The sequence below is a fragment of the Lepisosteus platostomus genome, chromosome 10 (assembly GCF_059453375.1).
Source record: "Lepisosteus platostomus isolate fLepPlt1 chromosome 10, fLepPlt1.hap1, whole genome shotgun sequence".
Taxonomy (NCBI): domain Eukaryota; kingdom Metazoa; phylum Chordata; class Actinopteri; order Semionotiformes; family Lepisosteidae; genus Lepisosteus; species Lepisosteus platostomus.
This window is the reverse complement of record NC_142620.1, coordinates 12415159-12436426: the sequence shown is the minus strand read 5'-3', so window position 1 is coordinate 12436426 and position 21268 is coordinate 12415159. Positions and strand designations below refer to the sequence as shown.

General features: G+C 47.1%; 1 protein-coding gene across 6 annotated transcripts in view; it reads right to left on the bottom strand.

Moving 5' to 3' along the window:
• mgaa (MAX dimerization protein MGA a) overlaps window positions 1-17987 on the bottom strand; it is a 29364-nt gene extending 11377 nt beyond the window's left edge. For 2 of the 6 annotated variants that reach the window (XM_088648232.1, XM_088648233.1), the window contains exons 1-14: window positions 17831-17987; window positions 11422-12655; window positions 9566-10403; window positions 8260-8347; window positions 8064-8171; window positions 7675-7809; window positions 6836-6943; window positions 5029-5720; window positions 3665-4013; window positions 3013-3206; window positions 2277-2414; window positions 1730-1769; window positions 946-1508; window positions 375-708 (exon numbers count right to left, since the gene is read on the bottom strand). In XM_088648232.1, coding sequence (XP_088504358.1) covers window positions 375-708; window positions 946-1508; window positions 1730-1769; window positions 2277-2414; window positions 3013-3206; window positions 3665-4013; window positions 5029-5720; window positions 6836-6943; window positions 7675-7809; window positions 8064-8171; window positions 8260-8347; window positions 9566-10403; window positions 11422-12655; window positions 17831-17945 — 4936 coding nt within the window. In that variant the 5' untranslated portion in view covers window positions 17946-17987. Of the gene's footprint in view, window positions 1-374; window positions 709-945; window positions 1509-1729; window positions 1770-2276; window positions 2415-3012; window positions 3207-3664; window positions 4014-5028; window positions 5721-6835; window positions 6944-7674; window positions 7810-8063; window positions 8172-8259; window positions 8348-9565; window positions 10404-11421; window positions 12656-15168; window positions 15450-17830 lie in introns of those variants that run through there. The other 4 variants (XM_088648227.1, XM_088648231.1, XM_088648228.1 and 1 more) reach the window with 3 other exon arrangements.
• Window positions 17988-21268: the final 3281 nt, after the last annotated feature.

The window sequence follows — 21268 nt, the reverse complement described above, 5'->3', positions numbered from 1 at the left end:
ATAAGGGAACAGATTGAGGGCAAAATTGAGGAATAAAGTAGGTTTTTCAATCGCAGTGAAGATAGAAGACCTAAAAAAAATGTAACCTCTGAATACATGAGGAAAGAATGTGTCGCGTACATGGAAAATCAGCTACTGAGAAAGTGCACAGCAGGTGTAGCATGGTCCCCTGGAGTGGAGGTCTGTACAGCATATCATATTAGGAACACAAGAGTGGTTTTTAACATAGAACGTGTTTTATTTTCAGTCCTGTGCACTATGGATTAACTGCACATTAACACCTGCACCCAATGGCGGAGCACAATTTACCCGCAAATGTGAAATCACGCGCGAAAGCAGATCAGAAGAGGGAAGGGTGGGTCGGGGCCTCTTACCTGACAGCTTCTGCGTGACTGTGGTGATGCCTGGAGAGGCGGTGCCACTACTCAATGAGACCGTGGTGGTGCCGGAGCAGGCAGTGGAGGAGGCTGCAGAGAGGGAAGGCCGCTGGGATCCTCTGGCTTCGTTCGTGCCATCCACAGTCAGGCCTGTGTCCAATCCCTCCCCTGAGGGCAGTCCTTTGGACTGCTTGAGCAGGGCTGTACTCGATGCTTCCAGTGCACTGGGACGAAGTCTGCCAGTGATGTAAGCTGCTAGTCTGTTGGCTGGGTGCAATGCTCCCATCTGGCCCAGCAGTAGTTTGGCTTGTGGGTATGATTTGCCATTGACCTGCAGCATAAGGGAAGAGCAGCTTACATGAACAGTGGCAATCAGAAAACACTTTTTTAATAAAACGAAAAGGATCGAGTTCTAGCACAGAAAATCCACCACAGCGTATTGTCTTTTGCAAGGCAAACGTGCAACAGCTATCGGCAAGTCTCTCGTCCAAAACAAATCTGTTCAAATCTCACATCCCGTGCAAAAAAACCCTCTGTTTCATGAAATAAGCAGTGCTCACGCTCTCACCTTGATGAGGCCCTGCTGTGGGCTGCCTGGCTGTTTCTTGTTTGCTGTCAGGATACCTGCTGGGGAGACTCCCGTGTAGAAGGGCAAGGCCTTCCCTCTCGACCTCTCGTCCTTCATTTTCCGCAGCTTTTTGGCGGCACACTTCGAAGCGCCTTCGCTGGGCATCTCGACCACCTCCAGCTCCTTCTTCCTGGCGCTGGCGCTCCCCTCCGCCTGCTCCTCCTTCAGCGTCGCCGTCCGTTCCGCTCCGTCGGTCTCGGCAGCAGGCAGGGAGATGCGGATCGTGGACGTGATGACGGAGCCGGACCCCTCCTTCTTGTGGCTCTGGCTCACCTGCTCAATGAGGTAGCGGCCCACCTTGAAGGACTGGGCCAGGTTATTCTGGGCCATGTGCTGGGACACTGTCCTCAGGATGCGGTCGCGCTCCTGCTCCCAGTTGCATTCCGAGACGATCTCCAGCATCCTTGTGGGCTCAGATGGAGTCAGCATGCGGGGCTGGATCTTCTGGGGTGTGGTAGGGGCAGATACCTGGGTGTCTGCTCTCAACATCCCAGGCTTCCCGTCTGTTGGGTTAAATCATAGAATAAGACACTCTGAAGAATGACACCAACTGACCATTAAGCATTATACCCCCAAAAGATGACTTCAGTAACAGAGGTAAAGGTTTAGCTGACAGGCCTATGTGCTGTTTTCACCTTCTGTGTTTGTAAACATCCTTCACTAGTCCCCCACTTTCTTTTTACCCGGATAGAAAGAGGCTAACAAAAAGAATCACAGGGCTTACCAGTCTTTGAGTCCATAAATCTGTGGTACGGATCATCTTCCTGCAAAGATTTAAAATTTCAGAACAATCATAACTTAATTCTGCTGGACTCATATGAAATATTGCATGTTGTTCAAAATAATTTTAGTGCTACGGAGTGCTTGTCGGAATAGTACCCTGTATTTCCTTCTGAACAACAGGCAAAAATTATTCCTAAACATTCTGACTCAAGCATTCTTACTAAGATGGAAAAAAATGAAAACGAGTTAATGTTTGTAAGACATAAGGGGGTGTTTTTCACTAAAAGAACTCCTGCTTTGAGATCTAAAAAAATGTTCATCTTTATTACAAGCCCTGCTTTGACTAGGGCTTTTATATACAAATCAAACTTTTTGACCCTGGGTTCATTTTGCAATTTCCTTTTTTAGTTAAGTATTGCATTTGCGCTTTTTAATATTCAGGAGCCAATATCCTGCAGGATCACTAGGCATTATGACATGGCTGCTTTTATCTTGGCGTGAGACGGCAGCGTTCATCAGTGAGCAGGCGGGGTTATCTGGTGTCTTACCCTCCCGCTGCAGAGCACGGACCGGCAAGCGCAGAGGGGCTGGCTCTGGGCGCGCTTGTGGGCGTAGTGGCGCACTCGGGCACAGGTCATCATGCTCTCGAAGTACAGGTACACTGGGTCCTTCTCCTCCTCCGTCACCTGGGAACAGGAGACAAGGGTGTGATCCACAGCGCCAGGCGCCAGCGGCTAGAAGGTACTAAATGATCATTCGCAACGACAGCAAAAAGATGCCCGACGCCGAAATATAAGGGCAAGTACAGAACAGCTTTCAGATGATTCCACTTTTTAATCTTTTCCTGATTGAGGATCTCTAAACAAAAGGCTTGTTCACAACAGAAACTAGCAGTAAAGCTTGTTTTTGGTATTTTTTTAATTGCCATCTATCTCATTGTGGAGAACTTCCTGCAGTCCAAAGGAATCATTTACCAGTGTTTTTGTAAAGAAAAACACTCGTCCGCTGAAGCTTTTGCCTGTGTTTTTTATAATACTCAAACTTATAAAATGCTATGTTAAATGTTTCAATAATAAACCACCCAAGAATCCAAACATGACTTAATATGAAATTCTGAGTTACTAAGCAACATGAAATTTACCAAAAACAAACAAACATACAGGACATGAAAACAACAAAACCTGAACAAAGCTGACTATGTTTTAAAATAGGTATAATCTTTAATCATGAACCATTTCTACGAGTACTTCATTCCGTTTTGTGAAAAAGCTCTGGGGATCTTACCACTGGGTGAGCTTTGGGGATGTAGCTCTTCGTGCTGCCTGAGACTCTGGGGAAGCCTGAGGAAGAGGACTGGCTGTAGCAGGCTGAAGGTGGAGGGATGAAGAGAGGCTCTGGGTCAATCTCCCCTTCCTTCCGGTTCCACAAGGTGTATACGCGGGCTGCTGGCTCCGATTCGGGTTCGGGCTCAGAAATCGCTGTGGTTCGAAAGAAGAAGGTTCAATAACTGCATGGCATTTCAGCAATGGGTTCATGTTGTTTGTTTAGGGCAAAGTACAAGGAAGATCTATTTTGCTAAACTGAAGTTTTCTTTTTTACAGAGAACTGGTAAAGGCCGCAGATCCCTCAGCACAAGGGCCCCCTGTATTTACACAGCCTTCAAAGGAACAAGTAAAGGTTTATTCCATGCTGAAAAGACACCACATTTTGGCTGTGGAGCCTTCTTCTGGTGTGTGACACCTGACACACCTGAAGAAGGCTCCACCGCCAAACCGTTGTGTCTTCTTTCTGTTCTTTTCAGCATGGAATAAACTTTTACTTGTTCCTTTGCAGCCTACACATGCTGACATAGTTGCCTACTTGAACTACTTTTACGCGGCCCTGCATGGTTAATCCCCGAGCCAAGCTGAGCCCCCCAGCAGCACAGCCGACTTACTGTATTCAATCTTCCTCCTCTTCTTTTTCTTGGCCTTCAGTGGCATGCCCTCTTCCTCCTCCTCCCCTTCCTCCTCCTCCTCTTCCTCTCCCAGGGCTTTGTAGAAGATGAGGTCCTCGGGATCGGGGGCCTTCGTGGTCTTCTTCCTCTTGGGCGAGGTCTTCACCAGGACCACCTTGCGTTTCAGGCACGTGCACCCAAACATGCACTCGGGCTTGCGGCAGTGAGTGGGGAGGCGGCGCTCCTGGGCCAGGCTGGCGCACACACAGCCCAGCCGGCAGAAGTCGTTCAGGCAGGGCGGGGCTCGGCGCTTGATGATCCTGCCGACGGGCCTGCCCTTCAGGGACCCCTGGGGAGACGGGCCACACCGATGCTTACACATGCTGGCTTTTCAAAGATCAAATCAATGCAGAGAGGGCGCTCAAGCTGTGCGTCCCTCTTCTTTCCCCTGAGAACTAAGAGACGTAAGTTACACCTCCACACTGCAATGGGACTGACCCCACCTGCTGATACAGCCAGCTGCCCCACAAGATGTCTGCTCTTTCACACAGGTAGGCAGCACTTACATCTTCATGGACGTGAGGTATGTTGCTGTATGTTAGGGGCACACACGCCAGGACTGAAACGTGGAAACAACTTAAGTGATGCTAAGTAAGAAAAACGTTTTCAGCCCTGAAATATTTTTAAAAAGGCACTGACCCCGAGTGGGAGCTCCAATACTTCAACACTGAAAGAACCTGTAATATGAAGCAGGTTTATTGCCCTGACGAAGACACCAGAACTCCAATGTTCACCTCCTCAGATTTCTGCCTTTTTGATAGTGGAAATTTAAAGCACTTTTTTCGCTACACATTTTTTAAATTGCAGCTCCCATTAAGAAATGCAAGTTTGGGTCCAGCGTGATTCTTTTAAAAAAAATAATTTTTGCATCCCTGATATCGTAGGGTCCAGTGCTGTCAGCACAGTGGACAAATTAATAAAATTATTTTTAATGCTTTAAACACCAAACCTGGGGGAAGGTGGAGCTGACTGCGTCTGCAGATTATACTGGTGCCAACCTCCAGTGCAAGTTTTTTGCCAATTCTCTAGTCTCGCTGTACCGGATCATAAAATTGAATTGCATCAGCAGGAAGAATAAATTAATCAATTTTTGTTTTTACACCCACTTCACCCCAAGGTAAACAGGACAGTTTATAGTTCCCCCGTTTTATCAATTGAGTTTCAGACAGTATGAACCAAAACCCAAAATATGAATACATCCCAGAAGTGAACAAAATTAAGGCTTCATCTGCAAAAGCAAAAGTTTTGATCTATTCAGCCGCAGGGCTTGAGGACGCCCATCTTGGGACACAACTGGGGAATACCTGAGCCGTCAGCAGCGAAGCCAGGGCGACCTCCGCCCTCTCCTCCGTGACGTAGGTACGGCCCTTGCCCTCCCACAGCGCCCCATCCTCCAGGTCCATCAGCCTGGCCAGCGACTTGGACAGGCCGGCCACCCGGCTGCTCGCGGCCGCCACCGGCCGCCCGCCGGCCTCCTGCTTGAGGACCAGCCTCTCGGAAACAGGCTGCTCCTGGCCCGGTTCCAGGGGCGCCGAGGAGGCGGGGCAGTAGAAGATGGGCGCCGACTTGGTCTTTGCGGCCGGTTTCCCTGCGCTGTAGGAAGGAAGCGTTTTCTGCTTGGCGCTGTGCGAGGGGGGCCGTTTCGCTGCCGCCGCCCCTGGCTTGGCTTTGACTCCCGGGGACGCGGTGGGCTTGGGGGAGGCCTTCTGCTTAGGCGCTGCTTTGGGTCTCTTCGGAGTGGAGAAAGCTTTGAAGGGGAAGCTCGGAGAGGGGGGTGGCAGCACCGGCGCCTGCTTCTTCAGCACGCTGTCCAGCGTTCGGACGTAGCTGGTGCTTTTAGTGGGCAGCTGGTAGGCCACTGGGGCCAGGGTGGTGCTCTGCGAGAAGCTGGCAGCTCGCTCGTCTATCAGCTTCCCTTCATTCTCCAGGTACTCATCAAGCATGTCGCTGCAGAAGGCGGAGCGATTCTTCAGGGCTCCCTCTGAGCCTCCACTTCCTTCAGACAGGAAAAAATAATCATTTAACTGGGCAATTATACTCAAGGGTTTGGAGGTTAATATTGTACAGCCCGAGCGCACCTATTTTTTTAATAAACTGCGCATTCAAACACAGTTTAAAATGGATGTAAAGGAACTATTCAAAAACAGCTTTAATTAATAAAGTACACAATTTCCATACATGAAAAGGATCAAACACGAGTAAGCACTTGGGCATTCCTAGCAAGAACCCTACAACTCACAACCTGACAAATTTCTGCTAATGATCATTTACCTACAACAACAATCCTAAAAATAGACAATATCTAAGACATCTACTTCTGTGGTCTGTCGGTACACTTATGTGTATATAAGTCTGTACATATTCAGGGTCATATTCACACTGATCACGGTAGGAGAGGGCTGGCCAACATGCTTGCAGAGAGAGGGTGCTGCTAATTCTCCATCCATGGGAGGCTTTATCAGTTGGCCTGTACTTTAAAGTCAAGAACTCTCTTCTGTCTGATTACGGAGGCCCCATTCAACTGGGCCTCAGATGTGGATCCCAAAGGCTTTCACTGAAGAAATAATTTGTTTTTTGAAGCATTACCAGATTTCTAAAACACTGCAGATGATTAATATGTAATGTTGTTCCATTGTCCATCAACCCGAAAGAAATCAAAATTTCCTTCTTCAGCTGCAGATTGAACTCAAGAGAATTTCAGTCTCAGGTCATTCTTTAAGTCTTCGCAAAAAACATGTACTGTGGTTCATCAATTTGTCTACATTAATAACGGCTGTAGTATAAGTCAGCAAATATACTGAAAGCAGGGGCAGGTATTTCAGTGAGTTCTTATTCAAAAGAAAACTGCTATGAAAGCAGTTATTTAAACTGTCCCTCCACTCAGGTTCTGCACTAAAACAGACAGTCTGAAAGAGCCATCTTCTTATTTAACAATGTAAGATTCTAATCAAAGCTCATCAGTTGATTACAATCTGTTTTTATAAGTGGATCAAGCTTAAAACAGTCCAACAAATTCTGAGTGCTAGCCCCCATTTCTGTAGACTAAAGCTGCAGTAGCAAGCCAGCAACAACCCTGAAAGATCATGGCTATACTGTAGATCCCACTCTTACCCTCAGTCCTTGATGATGAAGCCTCCGAATTCACATTAAACTTCTCTCTCCATCCTTTTATCTTAGTGAAATCATTTGTTTTACCTGTCCTGGAGATGAAAGGGACATCTGCAAAGAATAAATCATACTTAAAATCCAGGATAACAAAAAAGATCAAAGGTGAACACATTAGTATAAAGTAATAACTTAAATTAAAGAACAGATCTACATCACATACATGATTTCCTTTTGAATCACTGAGCAAAAATATATGGTAGGTGGCAACCAGCCATGCAATATTGCTAACATTTCGCAAACCTTGCTGACTAAATTTCTCAAACTAGTAATATTTTTTTGTCTCTGGTGATTATTTTATGATATACCCATGTTTGAAAAGCAATTTAGCTTTCTCACTACATCTCCAAAGTTATGCGCTGACCTCCGATTACACAGCGTAGTGTTATCAACCACATTTTGAAGGTTATGGTGGCGATTGCTAAACAATGCAATAGTTCTGTCCTGTTGAAAAGAGCACTAATGCAAAATTCATTCATGTAACCACATAGACATGTATCTGGGTTCTATTATCACAAATAAACAGAAACGTATCGATCAGCTTCAGGACTGAAATTCATGCTGTGAAGGGGATCCAGACTGAGTGATCAGAGTCACCCATAAACTGCCTGAGGAATTAAGAAGGCAAAGCACTCAGCATCTGGGATGTGAAGTGAGAAGCAGCTTGGGCCTTTTCATCAGGATACAGATTCGGGTCTTAGTCAAGTTCCAGGGGACGTCAAGAAAAAACGACCAAAAACGCTATGCACAGTGTGTGATTTGCCACAGCAGGTGCAGTGACTGACCAGGAGATGATGTCTGGGCAGCTGGGTTCCCATCTGTTCCAGCACACGGTACTGGGGGCGGCAGAGGCAATCGCACACCCAGATACTTCAAGTCAATGGCCAGACTGGGATCCACAAAGTTCAGCTTGAGCCCAACTGCAAAAAAAAAAAAACTAAAAATTGACACCATGTGTACGCCACCTCAGACGCTGCAAACCCAAAATATCCCCAATCCCAAAATATATAGGCAATCCCTCTCCTAATGATGCCAAATCAACCACACTCTAACAGATGCAGTGCTGTGGATAGAAATCTACACAACAGCAAGCTTATATCGGACTGCTGCAGTCATCAAGCCCTGTCTGGCTTGGAAGGATAACACCCCCCAGTGAAAAGTAGTCCAGGTTTACCTTCCTGCAGAACTGGGTGGATTGCTTGTCTGTGTTTGAAACGTTTCAGATCCTTCAGAAGCGCGTCCTGCAATCGAAGTATTCGGTCTTGCAAGCTCTCAGGGACTTCTATCAGGTAAAAAAATCCGAACGTCAATTTTCGCGTCTTTGAAACACAGGTACATGCAACAGCCAAACTCCACTCAGAAATTATTACCATTTTTCTCTGGGATCTCAGCAGTTTCTGGTGGCTGAATGGTGTCGCCTCCTTGTGGCTGATCCCCGAGATGAATCTCAAGGGCATCCTAACCGTTCAAGACAAGAAAAGACAATACTGAAGACAGACATACACTACACAAGTCAGCTAAATGGGGAAAATAATCAATGTAAGAAACTTAACAGCAATTACAATAAGCCTCGCAAACATCTTTTGAATGATGACTCCTCTGTGTTGACTCTAGAAAGCACGATTACGAAAAGGAAATAAAAGACAGGAAATGCAACTAAAAAATAGGAATACAAAGTTTTAAAGACATGAATCAGAACTGACGTTGGCTGTTCTATTTTAGAACCGCTTGTTAATCACCTCAGTTCACTGCTGCAGCAGCAGTGGGGTTAACAATCAGAGACCACGAATGCCTCGCCCAGACAGGCCAGTTGCCCGGGTGCAAAACACATGACATCCTGGCAGCTGCACAGCGCCTTACAACAGGGGCTCCCAATCCTGGTGCTGGAGGCTCACCCACCGGCTGGGTTTTGTTCCAGCCCAGCTCTCAATTACACAACAGGGCTGTAAGATGACTTGATAAAAGGATTAATTCAAACCGTTTGATCGTTTTCAGCTCTCAGGCATGTGGTTGGTCATTTTCGACTTTTAGAGTTTTAATTCCAAAAAAACCATGCAAATATTCAAGTTAAGGAACATCTTAGTTTAACGAAGGCCTTGATCATTAAGGAATCAAGCATGGCTAGGAGAAAACCAGCAGGTGTTGTGCTTTAGGACCAGGAGTGGGAGCCCCTGTCTTTCAAGGCTGCAGCCATCAAAAAGAGGAGTAATAAGTCTCTCGGGGACAATGCAACAAGCTAACACACGCACAGCCAAGATGGAAGAGTGCTGACGCAAGAGCTCCACAGGAAACCGAGGAACTTTCGGCTGACTTAGCCCCACCCAGCCCTGGAAAGGGGTGGTCTGATTGGTGCTCACGCAGCTAATGACATGGCCCAATCCCCCAGTCCCAGAATATATAGGAAATCCCTCTCCTACGGGGTCAAATAAACCATGCTGCAACAAACGCAGTGCTGTGGTAGAAATCTACACAACAGCAAGCCTATATCTGACTGCTGCAGTTATTAGGTTCCGTTTGACTTGGAGGGATAACATTCCCCAGCCAGATCTGGAGTACAGGGGTCAACCTGCACTCCGATTGAGCCCTGCCACTGCTGGAGCCACTTCGAAGCCCCCCAAAAGGAAATCAGTCACCACCACACAGAGAGGTGTACAGGAGACGACACAGCTGCCTTACCTTGGAGGTGAAAGAGACAAAGAGAACACCCTCCACCTCCTCCAGGTCCGGCTGCATGCTGGCATCGGTTGGGCTGCCAAGCACTGGTCCGGTGCCAGTCACTCCTGTTTTCTTTGAGGGCTTCCCTACTTTGCCAAACCTCACTTTGCGCTGACGCCTCTTTTTCCCAGGGGGATGTAAAATTTTGGGGCTTTTAATGGCTGAGGGGGCAGCTGCCTCACTGCTGCTCACTTGCTTGTCCGGCCTCAGCAGGCTTTCTGAGGACATGAGGCCCTTGGCGTCCGGAGGGGGTTTGGGTGCAATAGGCCTCTTGGCAGACAAAATGCTGCTAATTTTCTCCTGAGTTTCCTGAAACAGAAAGGCCTTGGGCGGTGGCACAAGCTGGCCTTTCTGCTGCAGTTGTAGGATGTCTTTCAGCGCTGGTTTCTCGGTTTCACTAGGAGTGACTGGAGAAACCTTCACAGGGGGATCAGTAATTCCAGCACCGCCCTTATCCTTCTCAGGAGGAAGGACATCTGGAAAGGGCGCGGCGGATGACCGCTCCTGCCGGACCTCTGGAGTCGCAGCCTCATCAGCGGAGTCGGAACAAGGCTTAATGCAAACTGCAGGTCTCCCACTGTCTATGGAGAACACCTTGGCTTTGGCAACTCCCAGCTGGGTATCGTGCTGCTCCTTCTGGGAGCCCCCGTTATCCACAGGGGACTCTCCATCTTCTTTTCTGGCCATTCGGAACAGCTCTGAGCTACTTTGGCGTTTAGTGTCCGGCCCATCCTTCTTCCCCCTGACAATTCCCTCCTGCGTAGGAACAGGCGTACTTGTTCGAGGTGGTTTTCTATTGCTGCAACCCAAAATATAATGACCATTAAACTTTGGATGATGTATTAAAAGCTCTCTACAAGACCACAGTGAAGGACTGTAAAATAACAACCGTCACATGCCTTCACTTCCTAAAAGCATCAACAGCTAAACACACAGACGTACGAGGCAGACGGCCGAAAACATCTGTGACCTGGCCGTGACCGATTTGACTTGCAGAAGCAGTACTACAGCTCCCTCCTTTTTTCACTCCTTCCATTCTTTGCAATAACTACGGGTATACAAGGATCTGCATTAGCATAGATCAGAATATTCATTCATTTCACATGCAGCCCAGGAAATGGCCTTTCGGGGTAGAAGAACTGAACTTTGTGGCAATGATCGAATTAAAGGGTGTGCTAGAAGGAGGCGGAGAAATCGGTTTCTCTCTGAGAAACACGCAGGAGCACTAAAAAAGAAAAAGGTGTTGGGTTTAGAACCAAGGCTGCCAAGCACTGAAGCAAAAAGTCAAACAGATGAAGCCTCATATTCCTAGGACAACTGGAATTGTGCAAAAAAAATAGAGCAATTATTAAGGAATTATTGTGAAAGAGAATTTTTGAATAGTCATTTTACATAGAGACATCTTTATAAAACTAAAAAAAAAACTTGGGCAAATTGTTAAAAAATTGAGGCCAGCTTTAACATATAACTTATGTTAAGGATTAAGGATAAACGTGCCTAAACAGACAAAAAAAAGCGACATTCAGTTCCACACGTGTTGACTGATTTTAGATTTCTCTTTGTGTGGGCTTATTGCTTTCTTTTCTGTCTACTTGCTTTGTGTGAAACTTGCAAAAAGTGTAGAAAAGTTGCTAAATGTTTAGGAATTCAAGTTTTAGATGAACACATGAACAGAAAAAGAAAGGTAACACTACCATGCACAACGATAAAACCTCCGGAGCACAAAGCTCTTTTTCAAGAGATCGTCACACCAAGGATCCCTAAAGCAGGCAGATCCGAGCGCGTCTGCTCTGAGGCTACACGACAAACCAGCTTACCTGGAAGTTTTAGGGGTGGCGTTCGACTTGATCGGGAGTATTTCGTCATTGAGGAAGCCGATGTCGTATCCCTCGGAACCAAACAACTCCTGATCCATCACTTCATCAAAGACCTCTGGCGACCCAAAGAGAGATTTCAGGGTCTTCCTGGGTGGCTTCACCTCCTCCCCGCTGTGTGAGGTCTTGCTCAGGTCCAGGGGTGGGAAGGGGCTCGCCTTGGGGTCCGAGCCCCCCGTAGCCGGGGCGTCGCCCTTGAACTTGACGGGCCGGTAGCACTGCCCGTCCTCCCGGAAGCCCTTGGCGAAGGGGTTGTAGTCGATCTTGAGCTGAGTGATCCGCAGGTTCTGGTAGGCCGTGACGGCGAAGAACTCGGTCTGCGGGAAGGTGAAGGTCATGACGTCCGGCCCGTTCAGCTGGATGACCTCGGTGGCCTTGTCCGCGGGGACGATGTGCAGCCGGGGCAGGTAGCGGTGCATGGAGTGCAAGATGACGTGCCCCTCCTGGTCCAGGGTGTTGTTGGTCAGCTTCAGCTTGTAGAAGGACACCGGCTGCTGCATCCAGTAGTGCCCCGAGGAGGGGGACTCCGGGTGGATGAAGACCCGGCCGAGCACGTGGGGCTCGGCCTTGCCGTTGATCTCCCAGTAGCGCCCGTTCCACTTGTAGCGGTTGTTGTCCATGGGGGTGATGTCCATGACCAGGATGTACCTCTGGAAGGGCTCCATCCCGGAAATGCGGAAGCGGCAGTAGGGGAACATGCGCCGGCCCTGCTTGGTCAGGATCATCTCCGTCCTGCACCGGTAGAACTCGTTCCACATGTTGTTGTTGTCCAGGGTGACCTTCACCCCTCTGCAGCTGCTCTCCGGGGGAAGGTTTTCGGAGAGGTTCTTGGGCTTGATGGGCGTGATGCCCGCGGCGTTTCTGGGGGCAAGGGGCAGGAGACCGGGGGACGGGATGCTGGCCACCGTGTTGGTGGCCAGGTTCACGTCCTGGTTGGACACCAGGATCCCCTGCTGCTCGAGTCCACCGTCCCCTGCCTGGCCTGGCTTCAGGATTACGAAGAAGGCAGGGGGCGTGGACGCCGAGGCGGGGGCGATCGGAGGCACGCGCCCTTCGTCCGCAAGAACCATCATGGCCTGTTTCTCCATCGCTGCCGTCACAGAGCTGCGGGCCGGGGTTGGGTGGACAGCACCGAGCACCTCCTCACCCTGACTGGACTGCTTGAGCAATTCGCATTCTGGAAAAAATGGACAGAAAAATGAATACGGGGACCAGGCTACAGAACTGGTAAAAGAATATTTCAACATATAGCATTAGTGGTGCGCAGCCCTAGTCCTGGAGGTCACAATATCTGGGGGATTGTTCTATGCCTCAGCTCTTAATGACCTAACTGAGCTGAGCATGAACTTAACTGGACCAATTTAACACTGCCCAAAGGTCTTCAGCTGCTGCCGATTTGCAGAACCTCTGAAAGCTTGCTGGACTGTGACCCTCAAGGTTACCTGTGTAGTACAGGAAGGGTCTCTTATCGGGCAGAGAAAGTTCATGTTCATTTAAAGCTAGAACCGCTAATTAACTATCACTCCGCAATATATATCTTTGCAAAAATGGTTGATTTGTTTTTTTAAACAGAGATCAGTCATATTAAAAAGCAAAACCTCTGCCAAATGTCAAATGCTTCTTCCTTTTAGTACAGTAATGTCCAGTCCTGGTCCTGGAAGGTTTTTAATTCTACCTATGCTCTTAATGAGATAGATCAGCTGGTTACTGGCTTAATCGGACCAGTTTCTCTGAAGCTTCTCCCAGCTCTGCAAGTGCCACTGTTGCTTTTAAGAGACCTAGAAAACCTGCAGTCATACTGGCGCTCCATGACCAGGGCTGGACACCCCTGATCTAGTAGTTTAACATTTTTAGATATTTGACATCCTTTATTAACTCTGTATCAATACTGTGGCTTAAGATGCTGATTGAAAATTGTAACAGTAAATTACATTTAAAAATATACTTATAATTGAACTTTTACTTCCAAAGAATATTTGTTGATCTTAAAACTTTTTCAACAGAGCAATAAACAGTACCACCAAAGACCTTAAAATAAACACACATTTTCCTATACCAACTGATCTAGGTCACACATTTCTCTAAAACAGCATTACTTAAAAAATGCATTACTGAATATCCAGATAGAATTAATTTCCATTTCCAGTAATAATTAATTTCCAGTAATAGTAAGTATGAAAAGCCAATGTAAGCTTAATTGGATTCTGATTTATTTTTAAGCGCCGGTGTAGCAGTACAGGGCTAATATCAACCTATGTTGTGAAAACTACTTTCAACGCTTGAATACCCTAAAGCGTGCGTTAAAACGTGTATTTAAACGTACAGTATAGACTGTCAATTTTACTTTTCATAAAACACCAACATATTTCTTTATGCCTGCTTACGTAGCAAATTAGCGATCTATTTAACCATTGATAAGGGACACAATATATTTAACACGCAGGGAAACTGTAACAATCTGCATCACACTGAGTCTTCTCATTTGGTTACAGCTTCTGCTAGTCATTCAAGCCCACAGGCATTTCTACACACGCGTGTTACAATCATTTGCTGATCAAGGATTTCATTTTTCCTTTGAATGCGCAACAGAAAGTGGGGTTACGCGCCGCTCTTCAAAGTTGGCACCAGTACAAACGCCGAGCAAGTAAGAGCCGACACGGTAGATGAATTGCAGAAAATCCAGAAGCAAAGACAGAGAAAGAAGCGATCTAACACGCCAACTACCACATCGCCACTCGGCACCATCATCGGTTCCAAACAGATGCATGTGATCTCAATCCCTCCTGTTTCTGCTCAGGAGCAATTACAGCTTTTCATAAGCCTGGCGAAGGACCCAGATTTGCGGGATGTCTGTATGTATAATCTCTTGCAACATTTTTTAAAACCTGGCAACAGAAAAGACACCATGTACCCCCCGTTCAGATTTACCTCCGCTTGCTAGCTCTTACATCTTATCGCTTTAAAATCATGGTTCTCATCGAACAGTACTTCCAAAGGACGTGCGTTAATAAACAATCTCTCTCGACAAATAAACTAAACGTATTCCAACGGCAAAGAACATAACCACACCTCTCAATCTAGCTACCTTTCTGACCAGGTGCTTTAGACACCTTTCCGTCTACACCCAAGGTCGCCATGTTGAATATTCGACCATCCCATTCGCAAAACGTTAAATTTCAAAACCCTAGAGATGTTCTGTTCGTGTTCGCGCTTATGGATTCGTTTTTTTTTCTAAATTCAAGCAGCATTAGGCGTATCACAATGACATCACAATTTTAAAGAGGCTTGTAAACGTTGCAGTAATAGTAGACACGCTTGGATTAAAACTGAATCTATGGAACACCTCCCTTGAAACTAAATACAAAAAGAAAGTTCATCTGTGCCATGTTGTTTCATCCCCGTTTCCGTTTCGTTGACGTGATTTTTCTGGTGCTAAATTTCTCAACTTAGCCCCTCCTCCGAACTAAAAGCCGGAGCTAACAAGCGAGCGCTCCCATGCCTGTCGAAGGACATGGTGAAGCGGGCCTCTGGCCGCCTCGACGATGCCAACCCCAAGCGCGTGGGCCTGGCGCGGTCTCCTTGGCACCACCATGACTGGCGGTCCCAGCGCGTGCAAAACCCGGCCACAGCCTCAATGGCGCGTGAATCCCTCCCCCCCTTCCAGCCAACGCGTTGGGAGCGCGAGCCCACCCTCGGGGATCTTCTCAACACCCAACTCGTGGCAACAGGCGCCGTCTCTTTCTCCGTGCAAACGCGCTCCACCGCGGCTCCGCTGAGCTGTTACCTTTCCCAGTCGTGCAAACATCACCCCGAAATCCGACCGTCGTTTGACTTGCTCATTGGCTCTTTCCGTTCTTTTTTTTCCCCCTTCTTACTCCGTACGTCTCACCCAGCTGGAGAAAACATGAGTGCTCTCAGTCACCTACGTCAGAGTCCTTGTGGTGGCACGCTCACGTTCTCGCCTAACGCGCAGGCTCTGCCCAGTACGGGACAGCAGGAGCCAGTCACGTGGGAATACAAAGCCTCTTTGCGCACGCACCGAGCTCGGCTAAAGCTTTTATTTTTTAAAATCGGGATCTGTGCGAGCACTGGCAGCAACGAAGGAAAAGCCCGCCTTTAAAAAACGCGAATGCACTTTAATCGAATGGGATTTAACGTCTTTATTGGTCGGCGTTCAAAAGAAATACTTTCACGTGGTGCCTGCCGTGTGAAACAAAATAGCAGCTAGTGAGAACCGATACAGCAGGGCACCGAGGCAGACAGAGCAGATGCAGAAAACGAAAACCAAGCACAGGTCAAACACTCGTTCATCCCAGAGAGAAGCCCACCAGCCGCGTAGTGGAGGTGCGAGCACGCATTTCAACAAAAACAGCGTTAACAAGCAAACACCCCTTTTCATACCGACACTTAAAAACGAAAGAGATCAAGAAAGATACATTCTAGCCAGCACATACGTGAGAAGAGATACTGTATAAGTAACATTGCCACTAGAAGCTCTTGGTCGCTATCTAGTGACACCAATCAACTAATTAGTTGTGGGTTTTTTTTAAATACAACATTTCGGGATAACTATTGCACAGTAATCTTACATTTAAAAAATCCCTAAAACTACCGGCTCCTGCGCAAGAGCTACTACACTATGTTTTGCCAGATTACTATGACAGAACTAACTAGCAGAAGCAACGTTCACGAGTGACAGCATTTGAGTACACAATCGAACCGCAGCGCAGGCGAGAGAGCTGTTAGTCTAAAATCGCTTGGAAACAACAACAACATAAGGAGTGCTCGTCCTTTAAACTGTAATTGCGTGAACTTTCTGTTATGGTCACCTTTGAGCTACAATGTCTAAGCTTACAGAGCAGCATTCTATTATTCTAGGAGAATAAAAGATTTATTTTACAGGTTTGCTTTAGGCCGTGTAGTATTCATATACAAGACCACCCACAGCAGAAATAAATCTTGAATTTACTAAATAACCCAGAAATATAGTAATTGTTATTTGCTTTCCATTTAAAACAGTATCGAATTTATATATTTCAGTATTCTTCTAAACCATTGTTTTACATATACTTTATTCTGATCGATTTATATGTATATTTAGAAAGACATCTCTACATACAGTACAATGTTGTTTGCATGAGCGTGTTCTGCCTTTCATGAAATATCATGAAATATATCTTTTTTCCTTCATTAAAATGGTAAAAGTGCATCAACACTGCGAGAACTAGGAGATGACTGTGCGGTTCAATTACATTAAACGCATAACATACATCAGCTATGGGGTTTTGCTCCTACAGCGAGAAAAAAAGAGAAGGAAAGTTCCAATTTCACTCCCAATAAGCATTCACACCCATTTCCCACACCTTTTGAGCATGACAGATAATCAGAAGATGCTTATTAAATCTGAGCTTTTTATCCGGCCAACACGAACGTCTTTCAGTCCGCGTCCACGGCTAGATAAACCTATTTCTTTCGAAGGCTGCAGCCCATCCGACATTGAAAACGAGATGGGTCCTATTGGCTACTGCCTGGTCACATGCACCCCGAGCCACAGGCGAATACCGGCAGAAATGGAAATTAAACTGCGACATTATTATGAGGGAAACTTTGGACTACGAATTCCTAAACTGATCCGACGATAAACAAGACCCCTGACAACTGCGGTCACCACGGTTTTACGCTCCACAATTGCTAGATCGCCAAGGGACATTCATCCATTTTTTTTTGGGGGGGGGGATTGGCTCGAAACCGCCTGCACACACTCAAGCTTTTTTTTGTCGTTGTTTCAAAACGTGTCGCTTAAACGCGTGATGTGCAGTGCCCCCATTGTAAGAACAGCACGCCTAACACAGATAAGTGTGAATCCGCGGCCACACGGGTCTCGAGCGAGCCTCATGACGACAAGGAAGCACGGCCTTCCCTTGGCTGCCGGCAGTCACGTGTCCCTCCGCAACAGCAGCAGTCCCAGGTACATTTGAGGGAATGGCGGGCGGTGATAGGGCGAAATAGAAACACGGATACTCAAAGCCCCGTTTTTTTTAAAAAAAAAGCGCTGGAAAAAAAAAGGTGTCGAAGGCAGAGGCTCTTTTCGGTTTCAATACAAATCTCGAAGTGCGCTAAAAGCAGCCTCCGTGCTCAGGCGCTAGGTTTGGCGACCCGGGTCGTGCACCGCTCTCTCGCCGGAGTCGTGTGCCAGTGTCGTCAGGTGACCACCGGCAGCACCCTCCCTCCCCCTCCCGCGGGCTGCGCGCTTTTAAGTTAAAGGCAGCCGGCCGGCTTAAATCGACGCCGGCGAAACGCGTGTTTCGAACCAGCCGGAGCACGCTGTTAGAAGCAGAAGTGAGCGCTTTACCTCGAAAAACAAGACTTTGGCAAGCGGGCCAGTCCTCCCATGCACGGCTCTGCGAAGGCGCGGACCGGGTGAGAAACTCGAGGGGAGTGCAGGGCTCCGGTACTGCAGCGAGCATGCGCTGCTGCTAAGCGCTATTGATCCTCGGAGGTGAGAGGAGGCTGGCGGGGGTGCCGCTTGGAGGCAAGAGGCGGATTCGTCTCGAGTCGCGTTCGTCATGACCCTAATCGATGACTATAACGCGGGATTTCAGTGTATTCAGAGAAGATGACACCCCGCAACATGTAGTACTGGGCCCTAATTCTACAATTCTACAAGATTTTAAGGCGTTATATCATTAAAAAAAAAAAACACCGAAGAAAGGGATGTTTGCAGAATTACTGAAATTGAGCCGAATTCTGGCAACTCTCGCAGAGTTACTGTACCTGTAATAACAAAGCACTATTGCCCCGAGAAAACAAGAGGCGGAATTTCACCCCGGTCTCCGGTGGCCGCAGTTGACAAACCCACGACGAGAGCCCAGCGTGATCCCGGGGTCTCCGAGAGAACACTTCAGTTGTTCTTTTGTTGATATACAATTACGAAAAGCACAACGTGTTCCAGCCGTTTTCACCGTAAAGTGTTGTTCCGTGCTTGTGAGTGTTGGGGGTACGCCTCTGTCCGGTCCTGCTTTTGGGGGACGCAGGGGAGGTTGGGACCGAGCCCGCAGTTTGCTGGTCCTGCCTCACGCTAGAGCCGGGCTGGTTTTCCGAACAGAGCCTGAGCCATCCTGGGCTTTGCCGCCCACCCGCGAACCTGCAAGCGCTACACGATTATACTGTACTCGTTTCAAACAAAATATTTTTGTTTCCATTTTTTTTAGAATGTCTACGCCATTTAAAATTACATTAAAGTTACATTCTGTTCACTTTTAAACTTTTCACTATGCCGCTTTTGACTGCGCTGAGTAGTCATGTTTAACATAATTAAAAAAGAGGTTGGGGCTAGATGGACGATGTCCCAGCTCCCGGGACCTGGGTTTGATTGTGGACGTCTGCGTGGAGTTTGTCTTCTCTCCCCGTGGCCGTGTATGTGTCCCCCCCATTTTCCTCCTGCTGTTTAACGGTAATAAGCGTCACTAGTTTATCCCCCGTCAAGAGTGTTTGTTGTCCTGATGGGCAGATCTAAGAGAATCGGTGAGAGGACCGATTACGGTTCAAAATGGTGTCTGGCCTTTAACGTTTTAAGTAAGTTGCTCGCAGTTAAATACCCAGAAGCCAAATAAACTAAAGGTAATAATGTATTCGCTTTCAATTTCAGGAACAAAAACTATCTTTTAAACTAGGAGCACACCTTCCACCAGTTCTCACAGAGAGAGTGTTTTCTTTTTAAACCCCTCCAGTAATTTACCCAGTTCAGGTTTTCACACCTCGGTCTTCGTCTCTCAGACTTTAGTTTGTCCAGAAGGTCCCCCTCCTCGCGCATCATATTCCTACTCTCTTCATCTCCCCCCCCTCGTGTTAGAAAAAGGCTCCACACACCACACTTTGAGTTTTTCTACTTTTTTAATATTTCGGCGTGGAATTCATATTTACACGTTCCTAAATCGGATTATAAACCTGCGGTCAAAAAATAGCTGTACATTTTCGAGAGAAGACCTGCTAGAAAAAGCGACCGCGGATGATGGCGAAAGAAAGGTTATGAACACTAATACTGAGAAAACCCCTAAATTATGTCTTTGTCACCAAGGCGCACCTCAGATCCCTTCACACGTACGAACATTTCTGGGACTATATTTACCGTACCTCTCAAACAACCTGCTAGTTTATTTGCCAAGGCATAGTTTCACTGTCGCAAAGCAGATGATATTTGTTAGGTTTCAGACAGCAATCACCCCTCAACAAATTGAATCTTTAAACGTAACTAGAGAAATCAATTGAAGAAAAAAACACGACCCGGAAACTCGGCGTCGCGGTGGCTAGCATTTCCGCCCGGGTTCAAGACCTGGGGTGCTGTCTGTGTGGAGTTTGCATGTTCTCCCCGTGCTGGCCTGGGTTTCCGCCGGGTGCTCCAGTTCCCCTCTTACAGCCCAAAGACATAGTGGTAGGTTCTGGCGTAAACTGGCCCTGGTGTGAGTGTGTGCGTGTCTGAGTGTGTGTCCTGCGATGGCTTGGCGTCCACGCCGGGGTGTACGCTTTGCCTGTTGGTAGACTCCGGCTCCCCCTGTCCGCGATTTGACCGAAGCGACTAGATAATGGACGGATGGACCCGGAAATTCTCAACTCTCCCCCGACCCCCCTTCCGCCCTCTCGCCGCGGACGGCTGAGCCGCTTTCATTGCTCATTAGAAGGTACTTACACAGTATGTGGACTGAGCTGAGGAGAGGATGTTTTTTTAATGTAGCCTATTCTTTCACAATATGAAATGGTAGTGGAGTGTGATCTACATTACAGGATCACATTAAACGAACGTAAATGAATAATTTATCGCCCCTATGAATAGTCCAACGGCATTTTCTCATACTCTCAATCAGGAAAATGTATAATCAGGAAAAAAGAAGCGTCACTGTCCTTAAATACCTACAAATGTTGCTAGGATGAATGCGTTGTTCCGTTTAATTTTATTTCCACGTCTGCGTACACGGTGCAGTTTAAACCAGGTATTATTATAATTGTTTTTGAGGCAGCTTGAAATGAGCTCGCATAGAAAGCTGGGCTCTCCTCTATCAAAATGTGATTTTGTTTTGTTATCCGCTCGTACTGCACGTAAGATAACGAGAAAACGTCTTTCGTGTCAAGAAAGAAAGCAGTCGCTGACTTCGTGCACGTTCCCTTAGGTTTGAAGGCTTAGTGTGAGCTGATAAGGCGATGCCTTTCTTAGAACACCAGTGTGTACAGCTCTGTAGAGAATATTAATAAACTTTACTCGGCGTCTGAAAAAAACCCTCAACTTGTACCCAGTGCGTGCCTGAAGACTTATATTAAGCAAAATAAAGCATTCAGAACCGACTGTCGCCGTCGGTATAGAGCTTCGTTCAGCGTCACTGATAGAAAACGAAAGCTTCTTTTGGCCACGTGATAGGGAGAACGTGTTTGAGCTTTCAACACGCGCAGGGAGAAATCTAAGGCAGAGAGCATTTCGTTTCTCTCATGAAATGTGACTTATGAACAACACAACACAAGGCAAATTTGTCCCACGCGATAATGCAGCAGGAGATGGCTCCGATCAATCTTTAACAGAGCTTCGGAATGGAGCGATTGGCATAATTAAAAGCGTCGAAGAGCCCACCGCCAGGGGTTAATTCTATTATCATTGTGGAAAGGAGACCTGGCTGATTCAGAATGTATCTTGACCCGACAGCCTGAAATTGAAACAAGGCCGTCTAAGATCATATATGGTCATATCGGATAAAGAATGAAACTGTTGCTGTAGTGAGACAACCAAGCCGATCTTTAACACACT